This window comes from Littorina saxatilis, linkage group LG3 (assembly GCF_037325665.1).
Source record: "Littorina saxatilis isolate snail1 linkage group LG3, US_GU_Lsax_2.0, whole genome shotgun sequence".
NCBI classification, from domain to species: domain Eukaryota; kingdom Metazoa; phylum Mollusca; class Gastropoda; order Littorinimorpha; family Littorinidae; genus Littorina; species Littorina saxatilis.
The window spans coordinates 62,853,774-62,877,472 of record NC_090247.1 but is presented as its reverse complement, the minus strand read 5'-3'; the positions used below and the strand labels follow the sequence as shown (position 1 = coordinate 62,877,472).

Below are 23,699 nucleotides of genomic sequence, written 5' to 3'. Positions count from 1 at the left end.
AACTCATAATTATGAACAGCGCTATGACGGAAGTGACGGTAATATCATGCAAACCACACATATGAACATCGCTATGACAGAAGTGACGGTAGTATGGAAACCACACATATGAACAACGCTGTCAAAGAGGACTGGGTGGCCGAGTGGTAACGCACAGTTTGCGCTCGTAAGCGAGAGGTTAATTGCGAGTTCGACCCTGGGCCAGGGCGTTAGCAATGTTCTCCCCCCTTTCCTAACATAGGTGGTGGGTTCAAGTGCTAGTCTTTCGGATGAGACGAAAAACCGAGGTCCCTTCGTGTACACTACATCGGGGTGTGCACGTTAAAGATCCCACGACTTGACAAAAGGGTCTTTCCTGGCAAAATTGTCCACCAAAATACCCGTGTGACTTGGAATAATAGGCCGTGAAAAGTAGGATATATGCGCCGAAATGGCTGCGATCTGCTGGCCGATGTGAATGCGTGATGGATTGTGTAAAAAAAAAAAAAAAATCCATCTCACACGGCATAAATAAATCCCTGCGCCTTGAATATGTGCACGATATAAATTGCATAAAATAAAAATTTAAAAAAAATTAAAAAATAAATCATTGTGCTTAGAACTGTACCCACGGAATACGCGCGATATAAGCCTCATATTGATTGATTGATTGAATATGGAAACCACACATATGAACAACGCTATGACAGAAGTGACGGTCATATCATGCACACAACTCATAATTATGAACAGCGCTATGACAGAAGTGACGGTAATATCATGCAAACCACACATATGAACAGCGCTATGACAGAAGTGACGGTCATATCATGCAAACCACACATATGAACATCGCAATGACAGAAGTGACGGTATTATCATGCATAGTACATATTATATGAACAGTGCTATGACAGAAGTGACGGTAATATCATGCATAGTACTTACTGTATATGAACAGTGCTATGACAGAAATGACGGTAATATCGTGATCATTACATATATGAACAGTGCTATGACAGAAGTGACGGCTATATCATGCACATCACACAGGGACCGGCTGTGGAATGTGCTCCGCCGTGCAGTACTAGTACCTCTGGGTCACCGGGGAACCAGGCTGCCTCTCCTGCCCCGCCCTTGATGGCAAGATCACGGGAATCAGAGGACCAAGTGTTAAGGTTGTCAGACCATGAGGTAAATTCATCTCAGAAAAAACCCACCCACCGAAACCTCATATTTTAAGACTTGAAGTTATGTTTAAAATGAATATAGTGCATTATCATTAGTTTTACTCTTGTTGTTGTTGTTGTTGTTGTTGTTGTTGTTGTTGTTGTTGTTGTTGTTGTTGTTGTTGTTGTTGTTGTTGTTGTTGTTTTCCTTGTTTTTGTTTTTCATTTTGAATTTACATCATAGAGCAACTTTTGTTAAACAATTATCTGCTGTGTTCTAGACAAATATTGTGTGAACCACCAACCAGACATAAGTCCCTATTTGGTGTCTGTATTTTTACTGTCTTCATAGTTGACGTAGGTTGTGAATGATACTAGAAGTGAGCAGACAGTACATCATCATGTCTTTGATTCCAGAGGGAGTTTCTCAACGCCTGGTTCCCTCACCTGGAGAGCGAATCATACATAATCCCCCCGGCTCACACGGACATTGTGCATGAGAGAAGGGTATATATCGGAGAAGGTGAGAGAATCCAGGTACTGAAAACACAGCAACAAATAGACATAGATGAGAGTAGAGAGGTCAGGGACACTGTCCGCATAGACAGAGTGCTGAAAAATGTCCACCACTGCATGAATCAGATAAAGGACAAAGCCGCGAGGGAAAAAGAAATTATGGTAATTCTGACCCAAGCTAAGATTGGTGTATATGGCGCGGATTCCCAAAGCATCTATGCTGGTGCAGCCGCCAGGAACACGAACAGCGTGAAAGCAGAGCCGTTGAACCTGACGGAGGACTGCGTTGACCTCCTCGTCATACATCGCGAGCGTGGGATAATGATGGCGGCAATCATACCTAAGACAGAAGACGACCCCCTTGCAGTTCAAGATGAACTAAAGAAGGCCGCTGCGTACCTGAAGCAAGCCAGAGATGTTGTGAGGCGCTCAGTTCTGGGTGACCTGGTCACACAGCCAGCCCTCCACCAGGCCATTGTCCTGCCCGACACAACGAGACGCTGTCTGGATGAGGTGCTGGGAAACATGAGCGATGTAAGTTAACACTTGACCTACATTCGCTCACACACGCAAAAACTGACGCACGCAGGAGAGAAGTAGAGAGAGATAGAGAGAGAGAGAGAGAGAGAGAGAGAGAGAGAAAGAGAGAGAAAGAGAGAGACAGAGAGAGAGAGAGAGAGAGAGAGAGAGAGAGAGAGAGAGAGAGAGAGAGAGAGAGAGCTTTGTTCACCAACGTAAAGTGAGGGCTAGTTCATAGCGCTATGCTCTTAGTCCACACACCGTGTGCAGTGTCCGTCCGTATGTCCGATCAAAAAACTTAACGTCAAGATTATCTCGGATGATGTTGAAGCTAGACCTTTAAACATTTTCAGACTTCTGGTATTTGATAATCTTCCGATTTGACCCCGATTTGATTGACCTTCGTCAAATGTTGGGGTCACAGCGGGGTCATGCTCTTCAACTTTGTAAGTTGAGTTTTGTTTCAGATAATTTGGAAACAAAGCCTCCACATTTCCTACAATTGTAGGTGTTATTAATCAGCAGAAATGACCAACATGTAGCTTGTTTCGTAAATGTTCACAGTAATAGCATGGACATGTTTGCTGGACAAGATGATCACCACTGAACATATCTGGAATATTACAGGTCACACTTTTGATCAAGTTTTTGTCGATTATTCTGATGCCAAGGTTTCTCTTGAACATTTAATTTATGAAGCTAAAAGAGGAATTTTATATATATATTTTTTCTTATCGGGGTTCAGTCTTAAAATGTGGGTTAACTTACAGAGGATATGAATAAACAATCTTTAAAAACAAAAAGGGTCTTATTGGGGGAGGTCGGGCATAAAAGGGGGTGGTTGTATAAGAAGGGAGGGACTCTTGTGGGAGGGGTGGTGGCGGGAATCTTCCATGGGGGAGGGGGGGGGTCATGAAGGGTGGAGGGGGGGGGGGTTACATTGTTGTGGGACAAGACGAAGGCGATTAGAGGCGAAGCCATCAAGGCTCACGTAAGAAATCGACAAACAGTAACAGTAACACAAACTCCATCACACACACACACACACACACACACACACACACACACACACACACACACACACACACACACACACACACACACACACAGAAAGAGCATAGGTGAAACTGTGCAAGAAAGCGAGACACTAGATCTAGATCTGTCTGTCTGCATGTAGCCTACTTACAAGGACACGACTGCCAACTAGTCTCGGCGCGCTCAAAATAATAATGACCGAGACTGTCAGTACTTCCTTCGCGTGACGTCTAACCCTCTTACGTCATAATGTGACGTCAATGTAATGTGACGTCTTCAAATGTTAGAGTTTCTACCACAGACATACACACGCACAGACGCACGCACGCACGCACGCACAGACAGACAAAGTTACGATCGCATAGGCTACACTTACGTGAGCCAAAAAGCATTTGATTTGCTTTTTATTTTTTTACTGGAGCTCTAAGAACAATGACCTTGAATAGTAGACGTCATTTTTTTGTCGCGAAAACGACGTCACTTGTACTTTACGTAGCCTAATGCGCGTCACCACAAACGGGAAACTCTTTTCCGAAAAGATGGTTTGCTTTTGTCCAGAAAGTTGTCTTTTAGGCTGGTAAACACTAAAGCAGGAATTAAGAGATTTCCAACTCAGGTAGGCCTAATGTTACACTGTCTGTGTGTGCATCGTGTATTAAACCACCCCTTGTGCCATTTCCCGCATTGTTTACAGTCCGTGTGTGTTGACCTCAGTTACAGGAGTTGCAGGAAGGCCTCAGCGTCGAGTCAGGTCGGAATGTCAGCCAGGTGTGTCTTTGTGAGGACGACATGGCTGACCAGACAAGGCTCGACGCGTGGTGGAGGGCGAGCTTGGAACGGAATGAGGGCGGGGACCATGCCATGGATACAGCTACCTACACACAGTTGGTTGCCAGGTACTGTTGCATAGCTGTATCATATCGGTGAAGCGCACGCACGCACGTTTATTATTACTTGGCCTAACGTCATCTATCTTTCTTTCTTTGTTTCTCACGACCCCCCCCCCCCCCCCCCCCCCCCCCCCCCGACCTCTCTCTCTCTCTCTCTCTCTCTCTGTCTGTCTGTCTGTCTGTCTGTCTGTCTGTCTCTCTCTCTCTCTCTCTCTCTCTCTCTCTCTCTCTCTCTCTCTCGTCATCTACTGTAATTTTTCATGCCCTAAATGAAATTTTCAGATGTGTATTCTTGCATAACCTTTCGCTTACATTACACGTTGCGTGTGGGTTGGTGCATGTGTGTGTGTGTGTGTGTGTGTGTGTGTGCTTGCTTGTGTGTGTGTGTGTGTGTGTGTGTGTGTGTGTGTGTGTGTGTGCGTGTTTTGCCTGTGTGTGTGGTGTGTGTGATATATACCTAATAATGTGTGTAAATGTGTATGCTGACAGATTCTCCATACCACTGACAACGGTTGAGCTATTCCTCAGCAGACATCCACGACTACAGCTGTGGACCCAGGGCCACCTTGTTCAAGCTGTTGGAATGGAGCATGGTCGACCAATGTCATGCATCGCTTTGTTCCCGCAGCAGTTTCAAGTCTTGGAAGAGCCGCCAGACGACTACGACGTCGACGTGAGAATCCTCCGGGGCCCGCCGGGCACTTCAAAAAGCATAGTCTTGATAATAAAAGGTTTTTTTCTGCTGAGGAAGGGCTGCACCACAGTCTTCGTTCTTCAGACGAGTAGAGATGGCGCTGCTGCTGCTTACTTTGTGCGTCATCAGGTGAGAGAGACGGCCGGACAGGGAGCCGACAGCGTGCAGCTCGTCAACATGGCGGGGGTAGGGAAGAGAGACTGGGAAGGCCGACAGTATCACTGGACAGAGGAAGGCAAGAAGAAAGTGCAGGCCAGGGTGGAGGAGCTGTGTCAACACGCACAGACACACGGACGCGTGCACATCCTGGCCGATGAGGCTGAGGGGTAAGACGCTGTACACTGAATCTAACACTGCCTCCTGTCACCCTTGTGTTGGCCGGTGTGGTCGTGTTCGTTGGAAGGAAGTCTGATAATTCACAAATGTTATTATATTCACACCTTTTCTATAACGAGGTAATTCGTGTGCTTTTGGTCAAGAAATTCGGAAGATTTATGTGGAAGTAATGGCTCTTTATTTTCAAGTTTGAATAATAGACTGGGGCATGTTTATTAGATGTAGAATGTGAATTCAGCAACTGTCACGGCGGTGTGTACTGATCAGTGATGTCATCAATCTGTCTGATCAGGCGCCACCCTTTCTTTGTCTGCCATTGGAAAAACTTGGTCAAGGTAACGAAGAGTGGAGCGAAATAACGTCATTCTGTTTACGTCATTATTAATCATTGCGTCATTTTATTTCAGGTTCACTGTGATTCTTATCCTGAACAGCAATCTTTGTGACTTCCTTTTGGCCAGGCGTTTTTGTTTTGTTTTAATCAGTTTCGTAATTTGAGGTGTAATCATGCACTGACACACCTGTCGGTTCTGATGCTGTGACGTCATCACGAAGATCTACACTGCGTTAAAACAATAGTTGTCCCAGCAAACATTGCACCCTCGGATCGCATGCATAAAACCACAGGCACTCGTCACGAGCGGGTCGGGATCAAAGTGGGCGGGGCCTGTGCGCTCTCAGTACTACTACTATTACAAGTAGGTAAAACCACAGGCACTCGTCACGAGGTGGGCGTGGCCTATGGCTGTCACTTGTGATGGACGGGGGGTCTTTCCTTATTTTTGTATACAAGGTATGATACTGATTCTCTCGACCTCGTCGGCAAACTTCGCATTCCTGCCATACACAGCTTAGCAAAGCAAAACAAGGGCTATGATAAAATCAAGTATACATTAAACTATCAGGCAGCTACAGATTTATACCAATTAGACGCTGCTACGGCTGTTATTTTGCAAAACGGCACGGATTTTGGCACACAAAAACCCACGTTGTTCTAGACCGAACGGAAGTTACGTATGACTTACTTCCCCTTATAAAGTAAGTAATTGTTTACAGGTTCTAGTGTTCATCACAAGACATATTCTTATTTATATTTTTATTTTCAGAAGCCATATAATCAGGATCATTCCACATCTCATACCTGCATGTGCATACTTCCAAACCATTGAAGAAGTTACACATGAGTAATTATATCATGATCCTTCATATATATATTTATTTCTTGTTACTAATTCATACCAATGTACAACAATACAATTTAGCAACAACACTATAGAGAAAGACACACTTAACTAATAATCTGCATTCAAAATTATTACAACACTTCTTTCGACACACACACACACACACATACTTTTTGGAATCCTACTGCTAAAGTTGAACGAACACATTTAACAGCAACATGCAAACATTCATTCTTGTATTCAAGAAACATGCAAGCATACACTCTTCTTTCGTCTTTCAATAGACATTTTCCGAAAAAGACTGTGTTTGAGTGTTTATGGAGTAGTTTTATTTCTGGATAGTGAGCCGAGATAAAAAAAAAATTAAAAAAACACACATGTTGATCGTATAATAGTGAAACAATAAGGACTGGGTGGCCGAGTGGTAACGCACTTGCGCTCGGAAGCGAGAGGTTGCGAGTTCGACCCTGGGTTAGGGCGTTAGCAATTTTCTCCCCCCTTTCCTAACCTAGGTGGTGGGTTCAAGTGCTAGTCTTTCGGATGAGACGAAAAACCGAGGTCCCTTCGTGTACACTACATTGGGGTGTGCACGTTAAAGATCCCACGATTGACAAAAGGGTCTTTCCTGGCAAAATTGTATTGGCATAGATAAAAATGTCCACCAAAATACCCGTGTGACTTGGAATAATAGGCCGTGAAAAGTAAGATATGCGCCGAAATGCCTGCGATCTGCTGGCCGATGTGAATGCGTGATGTATTGTGTAAAAAAAATCCATCTCACACGGCATAAATAAATCCCTGCGCCTTGAATATGTGCGCGATATAAATTGCATAAAAAAAATTTAAAAAAATTAAAAAAATTAAAATCCCTGCGCTTAGAACTGTACCCACGGAATACGCGCGATATAAGCCTCATATTGATTGATTGATTGAATAATCATAAAGTGCATATTTTGTCAAAGTGTTGGTGTCGGAAATATGCACGAGGGAGCCCACATTCACTGCCAGCATGATAGTTTGACTGTTGATTGAAAAAGTTAACACATGATGGTAGTACTCATGAGCTTGGATGTGCAGGTTTTGGAAAGAACAGTGCGTCATATTTATTTGCAGAAAATGTGTATCGGGACTGTGAGGCTTTTCATCACTTGCCTGAACATTATTATCCCTTGGCATAATTAAGGTTCATAAGGGTCGGCGGTCAATAAAACCCTGAGTAGATTTGTTTCCAAACATCGTCAACTGTAGTGTTGCTCTTAGGCCTAAGTTGTTTTTCTCTCACTGGTCCACACTTTTTTTTTCTGATTTGAAGCACTGTTGTGACCACTGGCTAGTCAGCCTGCTGTCCGGTACTAATTGACATGTTGGAGGCCCTCTGATTGAAAACATATTCTGATAAATCTTGAAAAAGTTGGCCGCTAAGGTAAATCCACTTCCTCTCCACTGTATAGTTCTTGTCCATCAGACTGTTACGGAAACAAGCAGTTCAGAATATCATTAGTGCGTATAGTCCTTAAGCCAAAACACTGCAGCTTTTTTCTTTCACCTCTCCATCTACTTATTTGCTTTGCTTTTGTACGTAGTACACTCACTCTCTTATCACACAGAGTTTCTCAAATAAAAAAAGAAACAAAACTAAAAACAGAGGAAACAAGCAAACAAACACCACCACAACCAAGAAGAAGAACAACCTAGCTGAAGACAAGCTGTTTTGCATAACGCAAACATGTGCATAACTTAAAATGGTAATTAGACAGGTAATTAATCATGTCTAAAAGTCAATTCCTAGAAGTGTGTAAATAGTCAAAGCTCTAACTAAAAATTTAAAATAAAAATGTATCACTAGAAAACACACACACACACACACACACACACACACACACACACACACACACACACACACACACACACACACACACACACACACACACACTCTGTTTTCGTTCCTTTGCAAGCCCGATACTGAAACGGTCAACAAAAATCAGCGGACGACAGGAATGCTTGACAGGTAAGTTTCTTCACTATTTTTGACGTTTTCATTATTTAAGAAAGTATTTGCAGGCATAGTATCGAAGCATTCTGTTCATTGCACCGCGTATCAAGGTTTGGTAAGTGCAGAGGCGCCGTTTTAAGCCAAGTTAATTGTTTCGTGAAGTTGAACTTCGATCAGTCTGTGTCAGTGTTTGGTGATGCGAATTGAAACAATGAAAGGGTCAGTCTTTTACTGTTGAATTCATATTAATTTTGTTTATCTGTGCACTGAAAAGACAGCTGGGTCGAAATATCTGTGTCGGGAACGTATTGTTTTGTCAAAAACAAGCTTTCCAACAACCTACATTTCTTGTTTTTTAATTTTTTTTATGGCAAGCGATTCCCAGAGCGCGGCGATTCCCAAAGCGCGGCGTGTTGTGCAGCGCAGCGATTCCCAGAGCGCGGCTATTGCTCTCACCAGCGCAGATTGTTGACGCGCTTTATTTTGATTATCAGCAACATTTTTAACAATTGATTGCACCTACCTCTATTATATTATCTCAAGTGAATCTATACACCAGTTAACAGTTCCAGCGCTTACATGGAACGAAGAAGGAACCCGAAAGAGGAGAAAAAACAAACACTCGAAAAAAAACCGATCTGCGCATGCGTTCAAATCAACCAGAAAAATCGCGTATTTGTGTGCCCGATGAAATCCTTAGAACCTTTACACTCTTTCTTTGGACACTCAAAAGCAACTTCAGGGCTGCAAGACTACAAAATTGCACTTTCTGCAGACTGAATATACGCGCTCTAATCAACCGGGGAAAAAAACCAAGAAAAAAAAACGATCTGCGCATGCGCAAATTCCAAAATGGCTGCTGAAGTGTTAACTGGTGTTACACCGATTGACAGCGGTTCTGCCGGCGGCACTGTACTCAGATACTTGTTTAAAAACGTCATTCCAGTTTAAAAACTCAGCTGCTTTCCATTTAGTAGAAGCCATTGCAATGACATGTAGTGATATGACTGCCAAGTATTCAAGGCTGGAACTTAGGCACGTTTTACATCGGCGCAGCGATATATGGTGAACTCAGTTGAAAGAGTGAGAGTGAGAGAGAGAGAATGGAGCTCTGTTCGTTTTATTGAGTTTTATTTCTCAAATAGATCAGATAGATGTAGCTGTTGTAAACTTTGCAATTGTGAAGAAAATGTAACAGCAGAATACATCGCGCTCGCGTCGTGAATCGCAGCGCTCCTCGTAGCGCCGCAGGTTGTAAATCGCAACCCTACACAACGCGCCGCGCGCTGTGAATCCACTTAGTTTTTTTTATCCTTGAAGTTGAAGTTGAACTTCTAAGTTGAGTGTTAATATGTGCATTGAATGGGGCGCATTGTATTTTGCTGTTCTAGGCGATTTAAGAATCGAGTAGATATTATTTTCCCGGGTATTGGAAATGCCATAATTGTGTTTGCTTATTTGTGACCCAAACTGGTCGATCAAAGTAGTGTGTTCACTGATGTGAAGTAGAGCAAGAATGAAAAATAGTATAGTAGTATGTTATTTTTAACTTTACGCTCAAGTTCAAATTCTTTGGAATTCAGCGCACAAGCAAAAAAGAAATCATTTCATGCACTGAGCTTCAATGGTATTTTTGGTGTGTTTTCTCCACTGCATAGTTAGTGGTGTGTGTGTTACTGTCATAAGACTCACATTATAATTGAAACAGCGATGCTTAGAGTTTTAAATCAAATGTGTTTGTGTTGCACAGTGCGTACTGATGTATGCAGGATATTTGAATTATTACAGATGCATACCAGCTGGATCCTGTTGTAACATGTCACACCTTGAGATGAGACACCCACAATGGAAACATCACACTCACAGCTGTCTTGAATTGGAAAAGGTCAGTTGCCTCTTTATTATTCATGTACACAGTGTATGTGTTTTGTGCTGTGTGTGCAGTTCAAATTTCATAGATCACTCTGGCTTTCTGTTACTTTTTTGTGTAAAAATGTGTGTATCTGATGGTTTGGGGGGCTTTATGTTCTAATTTGAACACTTCTGAAGAATGGCATATATAGGTATATATGTGTACTTAGTTTTTTTGTTGCCTCTATGCCATGCTTTAACCATACAGACTCATATTGTGGCTTGTGTGTGTGTGTGTTTTAATCATGGTGATGTTAGTAAGTTGTGGAATTATCTGAGTAATTCTGATTTAAATTAAAATGAGTAACAGTGTGGCCACTTATGTTTGCAGTACACAGCGGCTGACCATCCGGATCATGTTTCCTATTGGGAATTGATCTTGGCTGTTTCTGTTCTGCAAAAGGTATGATTAAGGCTTCCTTTGATGATGAATGTTTTTGTGTGTGTTTCTTTGCATGTGTCACTGTGTGTGTGTGTGTGTGTGTGTGTGTGTGTGTGTGTGTGTGTGTGTGTGTGTGTGTGTGTGTGTGTGTGTGTGTGTGTGATTGTGAATGAAACTTCAGTAATTTATGCTTTCACTTTTCTGTGGGGTAGTCATATTTCAGAGTTACATGACATACAAGCCAAAATATGATATATTTTGCTGAAATTTGAATCAATGAATGTCTTTGTAGTCAGTAATTGTCAGGGTTGTAGTTCTAACTCAAAATGACTGTGATTGATAAACTCCATATCAGAAATGTTAGTTAGAACAAGTATTATTTAAACTCAATTTAACTGAATTCATACAGGGAGAGGATTGTTTTCACGAAGGTTACCAGTATACCAGGTTTATGATTTTTCAAAGTGCACAATCTCTTTTTCAGTGGACCCATTGAACTTCAAGTCCTGCATTTACAATGGTCCAGTGCTGTGTTTATCTGCTAACCTGGTCATACCAATGCGTTGTTGTGAACAGGTAAGTAATGCTTTTGCTTGTTATTTTCTCTTTGGTTTCATCTATTTATGCAGTTGTCCCTACTTCAGTACCTGTGTTTTGGACTGAACGTGTAGAGCTCAGAAGTATCTATGTCATGCTTAAACCACAGGGTAATCCTTTGACTTGCGCACGCATGTGAGTGTGTTTAATGGTGATGTCTGTAGGTATCTGTATCTAAGTGAGTAGTTATGATTTTAAATGAGTAACAGTGTGTCTGCTTATGATTGCAGTACACACGTTATGGCCAACCATCCTGATGATGTTTGCCTGTGGAGAGATCTTTGCTGTTTCTGTTCTGCAAAAGGGTTGACTGCGGCTTTCACTAATGGTATGTTTGATTTTGTTTTGTTTTTCTCAGCTATTCAGGCTTTCAGCATGCAGGGTAGTCAGACTTGAGTTACAGGCCTAAGAAGATTTTCAATCTTGACTGTAAATATTATCTTGATTCCTGGTTAGTGTTGTGGTTGTGCACCAATGTTATTCGACAAAAAGCTTTGGCATTTGAAATATTGGATGCCTTTTTTGTTGTTTTATGAACCTAAACTGTGTTCTGAGTCTGACAGTATTTTCAGCCTCCGTCATATTAGGTCAGGTATGCAGTCTCCAGGCCTGCATATTGAATGTCCATAGTTTTGACCCCATGGAATTTCTGTAGATACAAAATTGCGGTGCTACTTGTCTCCGAAAACCCCCAAAAACCTCCCAAAACCTCATCAGAAATAAGAAAATTCGTCCTTAGATCGTGTTTTGTTACATAATTGTTTGCAATCATGACTTATATTTGCAACTTTCACAGTTCATGGCTTTATTTTCATGTTTGTGCGAGGATTTACGAAGGTGTGGAAGCACTAATCACATGACGTCATCAATACTTGTGCTTTCGAGTAACAAGGGTTACCTCCCTTGCATTGAAATTGTTGCATCGATTTCGTCGATAATTCGGCTCTCAACACAAATATAAGGGTTCAAGTAGCATGAATCAGGCTTACTTTTTACAGGCATGTCCAATAATTCACTTTGAAGATAGATTTAGTTAGTCTAGATGGGGTTTTCAGGGGTTTTCGGAGGCAAGTAGTACCCCAACATTGTTTTCTGGCCAAAACATATTGACCCACATATATTTTGAATTCATGCAGGTCCAACTGGCTGATTGTCCTCTGTGTCTGGGATGAACACGGCTCTGAAATGCACTTTAGATTTATCCGTGAACTTACATGTAAAAAAGACCATCTGATGTAAAAGGATATTATTTATTGACAATGTTCTTTTCTTTTGTGTAGCTATCAAGGTGCTGCTAATCGATGCTGTCAACACAAATGAGAGACACTGAAACAAGGAAAGTCAGACTCAGAGCCCTGGCAGCCACATACATTCCATGTGTTCCCTTGCTGTAGAGTTTCCCAAATCAACCTCAAATAATATTACTGGTGAGTGTTTGTGTTTTATACTTGTTTCGTTAGTGGGTACAATGCATATGGAACCTACCTTTCAAAAGATCTTGACTATTAACACAAAAATAAAAATATACTGAAAGCAGATCACGTCCTATGAGAGCAACCATCTTTGAATGGAATTGTTTTCAGACATAATTACATTGTGAACTGAAAACTCGGAAAGCTAGTTTCTTCAATACAAGGTTCCACTGTACAATTAGCTGCCTGTAACTTGTGTAAGATAAGTTTCACAGTATTTGCCTGTACTGTCAGGATGTTTTGGCATGATTAGTTACAAATAACACTCTTGGAAAGCACTTTGTGTCATCATTCCTGGTAATGTTTGTGTTATGGAAGTTTTCTGAATTCTGTGTCCCTGATTTTTATCTTATGTGTTTGTACAGGCTTTGTGTTTGTATTCATGTGTGTGTTACTTTATTATTTACTCAGCTAATATTGAGCTCCTTATGTTCTATTTCTTATTTTCTGCCTTTCATGGCACTTTTTCAGTACAATGAGGATGAGTGTAAATAAATTAAAAACATGTATGTACCTATAAACAAAAAAAGTGGAGAACTGAAGGAAAATGGCTGTTGTGTGTTCAGGTGGCTTCAGACTATGTACACTAACTAATGATTTGATAAATTGTTGTTAGTTTCAGGGAAACTCTGTTACACCTGGGCTGCAGAGGAGAGGTAGCAAATGCAGCCAAGCAGATCGAGTCTCATCTTTTGAAGGAAGGGAAGGCGCGTCACTTGTTTATGCCTGGTGATGGATCACAGAGGACGTCAGCATGGCACTGGGAGTCCTTACAAAACACATTGCCTTTTGCTGCATATAACTATATTCAGAGATAGCCGAAAAGTCGCAGCATTGTGAATACAAATTGTATTTTGAGTATTGATATTTATCACTTATTGATCAGCATTACACGGTTTTGTATTTTAAAACAAATGTGACTATTTCTTTGATACGCAAAGGGTTTCTTATTATATTTTTCCTAATCAAAAATGTTAAATTTGTCAAAATGCCATGAAATTCAAAATGTAAAGCCTAGGTAGAATATGATTCATAATTTTAGTTGTAACTAAGTAAGTGTATCTAAAATTAATTACGCATTTTCACTAAGATTGTAAGTGTTTATTAAAAATTGAAAATTGTTGAATAACATAATATTTTGATGAAACAATTTGTTTTTGAGTTTCAGCTTGCATGGTTGTATGTTTGAGTGAGTGTTGTTGTCAGAGTGCCTGAAAATATGAGCATCTAAAAACCTGCTTTATAAAGAGCATAAACAATCCGGAATACGCATGCGGTACACCTGCGGTAGAGGTGCGTGTCACGCTCGATATCCGAGCAAAAAACGCATGCGTATCGCACGAAAAAAAAGTTACAAAATCGTATGCGTATCGCATGCGTTTCACGCATGCGTATCGCACGCTTTCACGCATGCGATACGCATGCATAATGTTTGTCGGGGTGTGATAACTATAACACACGTACTGTCTGTTTTGTTTATAAACACTGACACACCTGTCTGTTCTGTTACAGTGACGTCATCGCAAAGATCTACCGGGCGTTAAAACAACGACACGTCAGGTTCACCCTGTGGGCAGCTGGTGTTATGCTAGATGTACCTGCCGACATGAAGCGTCACGTCCGCTACCTGACGCAGCCCCTGAGAAGTCCACCTGCTGTGGTGAGAGAGGTGGAGCAGGCTAACGCTATGAGGGATGGAACGGTCCCGCCCTACACCAGGCCGCCAGTGTCCGCACCGTGCGACGGCCCACCTGTCCTGACGGTTGGTCACCATGAGTACCGCGGTGACAGACAGGGACATGAGGGTGTCTTCACATGGCGGTGTGCACGGTGCGGGGAGCTGGTGGCAGACATGCTGCGAGATCTTCGTGTCGGTCAGTACACCTCTGTCTGTCTGTCTGTCTGTCTGTCTGTCTGTCTGTCTGTCTGTCTGTCTGTCTGTCTGTCCGCCTGTCTGGCTGGCTGGCTGGCTGGCTGTCTGTCTGTCTGTCTCTCTGTCTGTCTGTCTGTCTGTCTGTCCGTCTGCCGGTCTGTCCGCCTGTCTGTGTCTGTCTGTATCTGTCACTCTGTTTGTCTGTCTGTACATCTCTCTCTCTCTCTCTCTCTCTCTCTCTCTCTCTCTCTCTCTCTCTCTCTCTCTCTCTCTCTCTCTCTGCAATGCAGTAAGTGTCAGGTTGGTGTACAACATTTCAATGACGTCATTAAACTTACAGGGAATGTTGGTATTTACGTCATGTACTGTGACGTCGTAACATAATATCGTCACAAGTCTGCCAAGGTGAGGTGTGGAACACTAAATAATATAAAATTGTTTTTCCTATTTCCAGGTGGTTGTGGTGCTGCTGATGTAGTTGTAGTCTCTGTTCACGTGTTGCTGTAGCCGGTGTTGGTGCGGAAGTTAGACATGGGTCGTCGTTGTTGTTTGTGTCGTGGTTGTTGTTGCTGGTGATGGTGTCGTCGTCGTTGCTGTTGTTGTTGGTGGTGTTGTTGTTGTTGTTGTTGTTGCAGTCGGTGTGGATGTGTCTTACACAACGACGATGTGGTGTTGACGGTGTGTGTGATGTTTCAGGTTGCCAAGACAACGCTCCCCACGGGCAGGGCGGCCTCACCTTCAGCGACGTCTTTGTGCTGGGTGACATGAAGTGTGACACAGACACACCGGATGATGACCTCTACTCACCAGCACCCTTCATCCGGGGCCTCGAGTCACGCGGCGTCCCCACCCGTAAGGTGGCTCATAACGACACAGAGTCAGAGGCCGTTAGACAACTGGCTGAAATGACGTCAGGTCCCACACACAGAGCGGCAGGTAGGGGTCGAGTCGAGGCGGTGACGGTGGCCAATCAGAACACAGTATGGGGCTTGGAGAGACACGTCGTCGTCTACCTGGACTCTGGGCATGGTGCGTATGGTGGTGGTGATGCTGCCCATATCGGCCGCCTGAGATCCATGTCGCGGTCCACGGCCCAGGTGATCTGGGTGAAGGATGTTGGGACATAGACAGCGACAGCGACACTGAGTGACACCCACATCTCGTCACCGCCACCACCACCACCACCTGTCTCGACTATACATCCCGCAACGTCCAGCGATGTCTAACAACAACAACAACAACAACAACAACAACAACAACAACAACAACAACCGTTGAACTGAAATTCAACATTTTATTAAATCAATTTACTGAAACTCAGCAATACCTGTCCTTACAACCTGCCGCTCTCTGACAACTACGACGACAACATCATCCTCTACCACGACATTCACCATCATCCGCCACCATCACCACCGACACCGACAACAACAACGCGAGTGACATTTTTATCGTTTTAAAATACAGAGAAAAAATTCACTCAACACATCGCTTGTTCTTCACTGACAAGCGCATGATTTCATTTATAAATATGTGACAGGGGAGGGAGGCTACTGCTCCTTTCACAGCAGACTCTGCATCCGAGTTGTTGGCCTGGGGGCAGGTACACCTGAACATTTGACCAACAATGATTTTTTTTTCTTTCCTGAATGTGTTGGTTGTTTTTGATGCTACATTGGCTGAATTTTATTACACAGTTTGAATTTTGTGACTGAGTGCAATAGTTTTCGAGTTATTCGGCTTCAATGAGGGGTGTCTGTGCCGAGTTTCGTAAATTTTGACCCCCAAAATCGAAACATCGACTCCGTACTATACACCATGCTTATCGAACATAATGACGGCTCCCGCGCAGTATTTCAACTACAAACCGCTCCCTTCTCTCTCCCACCGGAAGCAGCATTTTGATCTGCAGTGGAGATTTTCATTCAAGTTTGGAGTTGTATTGTGTTGCATGTGTGCAAACCACCTCCGAAAATGTCTCAGAGGAAAAAAGGTGTCAACTTCTCGAAGAAAAGAAAGTTTATGGGAAACCAACACACGCCAGGAGGTTCGAAAGCGAAGAAAGTATGTTTTGAACAGTCTTCGACTCCATCGCCGGCATCGGTTCACAACAGTGCGAATGTGGGCGATGACAATTTGGTGACTGAAATCGATTCGATTTTCACAGAGGACACGCCCACAACTTCCCAGAAGAAACTGCTGATCATGTACAAAGTGATTGAGAAGGCAGAAGGCAGTGGCAAAGATGTAATAAACCCTGTGACTGTGAAAGGTGGTGATGGTGATGATGATGATATAGTTAGGCCTACTGTTGCTTCCATGCCTGCTGGGAACAGGATCATTGACATACAAATGTTGTCAGACATGATAAACACTCAGTTAGTTTGCAAAGTTTGCAAAGGGATTGTCACTTTGTTGGAACAGACAAGACAAGGGCTTGGCTATTAACACAAAAATAAAAATATACTGAAAGCAGATCACGTCCTATGTTCCAGTGTAAGAAAAAGTGCAACACTTGTTTTCATACCAGTCAACAAATAAGTTTTGGAAACTTGACAAACAGTTCTGTGAACTCGGCCGCGACCGCGCTGAACTTTCTTTGTTTTGTGGTGTAATGGACCTGCCCCCACCAGTAGCAAAGAACTCCTACATCAAGATTGACAAGAGCCTGGAAGAAGCAACCTGCACTGTTCAACAGCAGTCCATGAATGAAGCTGCAAAACTGGAGTATTCCTTGGCAACAGCGCGGGAAGGCAGGGAATACGTTGAAGATGACGAAGAAGAAGAGGACGACGACGAAGAAGACCAAGGCGAGGAAGATCCAATTCGCAACATTGATGTCTCTTCAGGTATGTTGTTGAGACAGTAATTAATTATGTGGTCAGAGTTATACATATATATATATATAATAACCTCATACTAAGTTATACAGGTACACATTATTTTCTATTTGTATACAGCCAAGCGGTAACACTATACCGTCAAGTGGTCATAAAATAACCGAACAGATTTCTTTTTAAATATTAATTATCATTCAATGAATCAAATATATCTATATCTTTATTTTCAGCTGATTACTGTATAATCCATTCATCTTTACACTGGTTTATGTTGTTCATAAATCTATTTCACTATTATTTTAGTTGATAAAAATACCTATTCTAGATCTATAACATTATTTATATATTATTTTTCAGACGGCACATGGATGACACGCGGCCACTCCTCCAACGTCGGTGCTGCTTCGACCATAGGCTGCAAGACTGGGAAGGTGATTGGCTGTGGCGCCAGAAGCAAGATCTGCAAATCATGTGAGGTGTGGGAGAAAGAGGACAAGAACATACAGGAGATACAGGAGGTGGGCAGCACAGCATGACAACAAGTGCACGCTGAATCACCACGGCTCTTCAGGAAGCATGGAGGCTAGTATTATAAGGGACATATTTTCTTCATCAGTAGAAAAACATAGCCTCAGATACACCAGATTCATAGGTGATGGGGACAGCAATACATTCAAAGTTGTGAAAGATGCTAAGCCCTATGGTGAAGATATTGTTATTCAGAAACTTGAATGTGTGGGCCACGTGCAGAAAAGAATGGGTACAAGAGTGAGGAAGCTAAAGGCAAGCATGAAAGGTGTAAAATTGGATGATGGGAAAACAATGTTTGGGAAGGGCAGGCTTACAGACAACCAGATTGACAGAATCCAATCCATGTATGGTGTAGCAATCAGGGCTAACAAACACAATCTCCCAAAGATGAAGCAAAATGTGTGGGCGATTTTCTTTCATAAAATGTCGACAGACGAGAGGCCGATGCATGAGATGTGCACTGAGAACTGCCCATTCAGAAAGGCAAAGGCAGAGAACAAAGTTTTCCACCACAAGAACAGTCTCCCAGTACCAGTTATGGAGAAAATTAAACCTGTGTTCAGGGACCTGGCAAGTCCAGAGCTGCTTGCTAAGTGTGTTGAGGGATATACTCAGAATGCGAATGAGTCCTTCAACAACGTGGTGTGGCGTTATTGCCCGAAACACAAAAATCATGGACTAATAACTGTGAATCAAGGTGTGGGGTTGGCTACAGGGGTCTTCAATGATGGAGCAAAGACTTATGCCAGTGTGATGCGTGAGCTTGGACTTGAAATTGGAGCGTTTGCCACCAAGTGTTTCGCGGACATGGACACGGAACGTATCAAGCACGCGCAGCGCCAGGCCTTGGCATCATCTCATGAGGCCAGAATCACCCGCAGGCGCCAGAGACTGACCATGAATGAGTTGCAAGCTGAGAGGGAGGATCTACCCTATAATCCAGGTGGACATTAGGACAGGAGCTGAAGGCAAGATCAAACATGCTATTGTTTTCCTGAATTTTGAGGGTCAAAAAGTTAGTCGAAATTCACATTTGTCGGCAGTTTTCAAAGGATATCTCAAGAACCTTTTGAGATATAGCAAAGAAACTTTATGCATTTCTTTTTTATACTGTTTGCTAAAGGATGAACCTCTGATCTTTCAGAAAAAAAGCATAATTTTTTTTTTAATATTATGAAGTCACATATTTTATCCACTATTTTACGAGGAATTGGCGAAGCTGAAAAAAGAGTTCCTAAGGCCCAAATAAGTGAGACTGAGGTTCATCCCTTAGAACAAACATTAAATTTAAGCTATGCAAATCATTGGAGACTTACATTGATTGATTGATTGAGTGTGCATGAGAACCATGTAAACCTTCAAAATTAACCGCGATAACAATAAATACAATTATACCCAAATATCCACCTTTATATTGTGTTATGTACAAAACTAATTAGATTTTCTTAAAATTCAGCCAATTTACTATCTTCCTGCCAAATCCCATTAAATTTCAGTGATATTTAGCTGATGAACCATCAACACAAAAATGTGACCCCCCGCTAGGTGTACCTGCCCCCTCTGGATTGTGGAATTCTGTTTGTGATGGGATCTGGTGGTTTCCGATTGTCTGTATGTTCATGGAAACCTTCTGGTTTGCATAACAGTTTTTATAGGGCTAACAAATTAGCCCTAACATTTCCAACCCTGTTTGATTGCACTTCGCCTCCCGAGGTGATCGTAGTGTTTCGGCACTCGGTTACATAATAGCGTCATCAAGACATGACGTCACGGACAGACAGTAAATTTTCTAGGGACAGTGGAATGCGTGGAGAAAGAGAGAGGAAATATGATTTTGATACCATACGTCTACCGCAGAAAACTGTTTTTGGATATTTTACTGAAAAACAACAAATATTTTGATATCAATCCAGTGTCAAAACTCTTCCGGTTGCATAGCAACACATAACATATAGTGCAGTTTTGTTTGTGTATGAAATAGTAATTCTCCAGAGCTGTGTACCATTCTGTGAAATGCATTTTCAGTCCTTTAAATGATTAATACATTCTACGTATGATGAATTTCAAATCTTGTTTTCTTCATTTTTGACAGTTCATCTGCGCGAGCATGTGCGGGTGCTTTGATGTGTGTGTGTGTGTGTGTGCGTGTGTATGTGTGTGTGTGTGTGTTGTGTGTGTATTGTACGCATCTCTCGTTAAAAAAACAGAGAATTGTTTTGCTCTTCTTTTCTTTGCCTTCATTTCGCTCCATCCCTTTCTCGATTTTTCTCGCTTACTCTCTCTCTCTCTCTCTCTCTCTCTCTCTCTCTCTCTTTCTTTCTCTCTCTCTCTCTCTCTCTCTCTCTCTCTCTCTCTCTCTCTCTCTCTCTCTCTCTCTCTCTCTCTCTTAACTGCTAGAGGGAAAGACTGGTTATATGAATTGTTCCTTATTTGGACCACCTCAGTTCTGAAAAAATAAGATGAGCGCTCATAAACATTTGCATTCGCTACAGTTATCCTCTCCAAAAAATGTGCGTCTGTCCGAACAGCCGTTATGATGCACATAACACCGTTAGTCTGTTACACCTTTGTTACACATTGGTAAGAAGGGGGTGGGGCGCAGGGTGGTGGTAAACTCTTAATGTGACGCTTAAAGTCGATTAATTTTGGGAAGAAACAAAAATTCGAAACAAAGAAATTGCTATATCAAACAGCTTAACCTGTATTCATTATATCTATTGTTGATCCTGTGTTTAACGCGGGAACAAAGTATATTGGGAACATTTAACAGTATATAGGTGTGGAACGCCTCTAATGTGTGCAGGGCCGGATCCAAGGGGGGGGGGTGGGGAGGGGGGCGGTTCCTGTTGCCCGGACCTCCCCCCTGGCCCGACCAAGTACCTCCTCCGAGGGCTAAACAAAATAAACTCATGACAAATACTCCCAGAGTTCACATATTTTAATCTAATGTTTTCAGGGGTGGGGGGGGTGGGGCGGGCAGGTTCGGGAGCTTCGCACCCTCGACCCTCAACTAATGTACCCTTACCACAACTAGTACCCCCCTCCCTCCCTTCCCCCCCCCCCTCACCCTACTTACAGATCGTGTAATAATGATTGAGAAATCTGCCTTTGATTTCAAACAAGTGGTACATGTTCATAACATACACAAGTCACGGCATAGTATATCAATGTAAAGCTTATTGATTGCTCTATATGAAAATATGTTAGATTTGGGAATTATCTCCGATTGGTCGCACCAGACAACAGTTATTGCCCTTTTCGGAAAAAAATGTGTTTCTTAAAACAAACTTGTGTTTTTTTACACTTTCATACAGTAAGACATCCTTCTCTTTAGAGAAGCCTACGTTTTGAGCCAAGTTTGTGAAAACACGCGCGCATATGATACAAACAAGGAACTTAGTCGATAAATATCGACAGGGGGCGGACAAATGGTTTACATGTGAAATGTGTGAATATGGGTGTGGTTCTGAAACAAACAAACCATGTGAACCCCCCCATCCCACCGCTCGCGGGCTGAACGACTGACGTCACATGTCGCTTCGGTCTTTTCCTGAGAAGAACACCGCGTGTACATAATACACAATTCGATCGCGTAGCACTGCCAATGCACATTTTCGCAACGAAAACCGTGCTACTGTTTCTTGTGTGTTAAATCTGAAAGCAATATAAGTGAACGAACAATTGAAAACTGATATCACGTTACTAAACTCCCAAAAGTAATAAAAAATGCGGTACACAATACGGCAGTCACCTCTGCGAATGCTGTCGAAGAATCTAACCGAAAGTAAACATTCTGGGAATCTACGCGCATCGGCCTTGACGCAAGTTCAATACTTAGCCAATGAGCGCGCCGCGGCGAAGTTGGCCGCTGTAAGTCTCGCAGCGCTGGCTGGCTGAGCGAGTTGCGTGTCCATCCTTTTTTGGTCCAAGCCGCACCGAAAACCAGATTAGTAGGTGCTTGATTTTGGTATTTTGATTTTACATAACATTAAACCTTTCTTGGGGTTCATGGTCATGGCAACAGCCATAATAATATTATATCATGTATAATATTACATTTCAGCATATTTGAATTACATGTCATCATACCAAACTGTCATACATTTTTATTCCTACATCATTCTGATTGATCACAACCAAACCTACTATCAGTGGACACATCCAAATGTAAGCGCCTGTTCTTGACAACTTTTTAATCGATCTAAAAATAGCAACTTGCTGGGCCCTCTGCCGCCAACAGACACTGTTTGGCCTGTAGGTAAAATGTACAATGTATTTTCTGATTTGTGCACAAAAGCTTTATTTCTTTTTTCTTTTTTTTAACATAACAATGTTTAATGTCACTGTATGTTTAAAAGACCATGGTCATATTTGTAAAAAAAATGTTAAATTAGAAAATAAATAACATTTTGGTTCATGATTTTTCCTACACCTGTGCTAAAAATAAGAAATAAAAATGTCGGGTATATAAGTCTCTCAAATACAGCTAGGTATGAATGGCTCGGTTTGAGTTTGTTGCAGTTGACCCTGCACAATGCGACATATCATGTTTTTGTTGAACAATTTTGACGTCACCCCTCCCATAGGGTGACGTATTTCACAACTTCCTGTGTTACACAAACTCTGTGATGACCAGTTTTGACGTCACCCCTCCCATAGGGTGACGGATTTCACAACTTTCTACAGATGAACAATGTTGCCTTCACCCCTCCCATAGGGTGACGGATGTCACAACTTCCTGTGTACACAAACTGATGACGTATTTCACAACAAAATGGCGCTGCCCATGGTCAACCCCTAAACTATCCGTATAGAATGGGGGCGTCCTCGCCCCCATAACAAGAGGGATGTGACCTAGATTGTCGACACAAAATGACCACGGGTGAGTGTACTTAGCGTTGCGCCCTGACAAAACTAGGAACCTAGGTCGGTTGCCAATGGATTGAGTATTTGAAGCAAGTGTGGCACTATGCAAGATACAAATCTCAACTTAAAATTAAAAGGTCAAAGCAGAAGATAAGTCCACTATTTTCCTCAAATTTACTGAAAGTTGTCACATACAGAATGCCTTTCTGCTTGTCCACTGCACTCTTCAGAACCATTAATAGTGCAATATTATGGTTTTACGATGGTTTGTCCATGATATTGTAAGCAGTACCACCAACTATAGTGCTGAGTGTGTGTGTGTGCCTTGGCGCCAACACTTTCTCTTGTAATCTCTTTGTTAGCACACCTCCGCCGTGTGCTGACAAAACCAGAGACTATAGAGTATATACTCCGTCACGGCGGAGGGCTGACCGTGCACCCAAAAGCGGACTCAACCAAATGGGTATTTTTTGAAAGATTGGGGCCTGCCGAACATAAAAATCGATGTTAACAAGAAATATTCAAGGGCGCACTTTCTCTTTTCAGTCAAAATTCAACTATACCCTGAAGAGTGATGCACGAGCATTTCAGACGCTTGCCTCTGAAAAAAGAAGTTCTCAGCCAAATTACGAACTCAAACTGGTACGTTTTACATATAAATGTGTTAGTTGGTATCTTTTGATTATCACAAAACAATTTGCGACTGCTTTGGCCGAGGATGTTGGTGACAATATCATTATTATGAACCCTACCCTAAATCCAGGAAAGACGTCGTCCAAAATGTAGGTAAGTTTTGATTAAAAATAAATTCACACAAGACTAGTATTGTTGTTTGGCTTCAATGGATATATTTTCGTCAAGTATGATGTCTTTACATAATATCTGTAAAATATGAATGGATTTGAACCATAT

At 42.3% G+C, this 23,699-nt stretch overlaps 2 protein-coding genes across 2 annotated transcripts in view; both read left to right on the top strand.

The window, feature by feature from the left end:
- Positions 1-19,989, top strand: part of LOC138962898 (uncharacterized) — a 42,624-nt gene extending 22,635 nt beyond the window's left edge. The window contains exons 3-9 of the mRNA XM_070334859.1: positions 1,033-1,173; positions 1,566-2,198; positions 3,933-4,114; positions 4,598-5,128; positions 14,190-14,551; positions 15,247-16,083; positions 19,671-19,989. Of these exons, the coding sequence (XP_070190960.1) occupies positions 1,033-1,173; positions 1,566-2,198; positions 3,933-4,114; positions 4,598-5,128; positions 14,190-14,551; positions 15,247-15,677 (2,280 nt within the window). The 3' untranslated portion in view covers positions 15,678-16,083; positions 19,671-19,989. The remainder of the gene's footprint in view (positions 1-1,032; positions 1,174-1,565; positions 2,199-3,932; positions 4,115-4,597; positions 5,129-14,189; positions 14,552-15,246; positions 16,084-19,670) is intronic.
- On the top strand, positions 16,090-19,989 carry LOC138962899 (uncharacterized). The gene is made up of 2 exons (XM_070334860.1): positions 16,090-17,399; positions 17,748-19,989. The coding sequence occupies exons 1-2, from the start codon at positions 17,165-17,167 to the stop codon at positions 17,924-17,926; spliced, it is 414 nt and encodes a 137-aa protein (XP_070190961.1). The 5' UTR covers positions 16,090-17,164; the 3' UTR covers positions 17,927-19,989.
- Positions 19,990-23,699: the final 3,710 nt, after the last annotated feature.

Excerpts from the sequence above, each read along its gene's own strand:
- LOC138962899 (XM_070334860.1), top strand. The coding sequence starts at position 17,165 with ATGGACCTGCCCCCACCAGTAGCAAAGAACTCCTACATCAAGATTGAC. Across the intron at positions 17,400-17,747 it reads CAACATTGATGTCTCTTCAG|ACGGCACATGGATGACACGC; the intron begins GTATGTTGTTGA and ends ATTATTTTTCAG.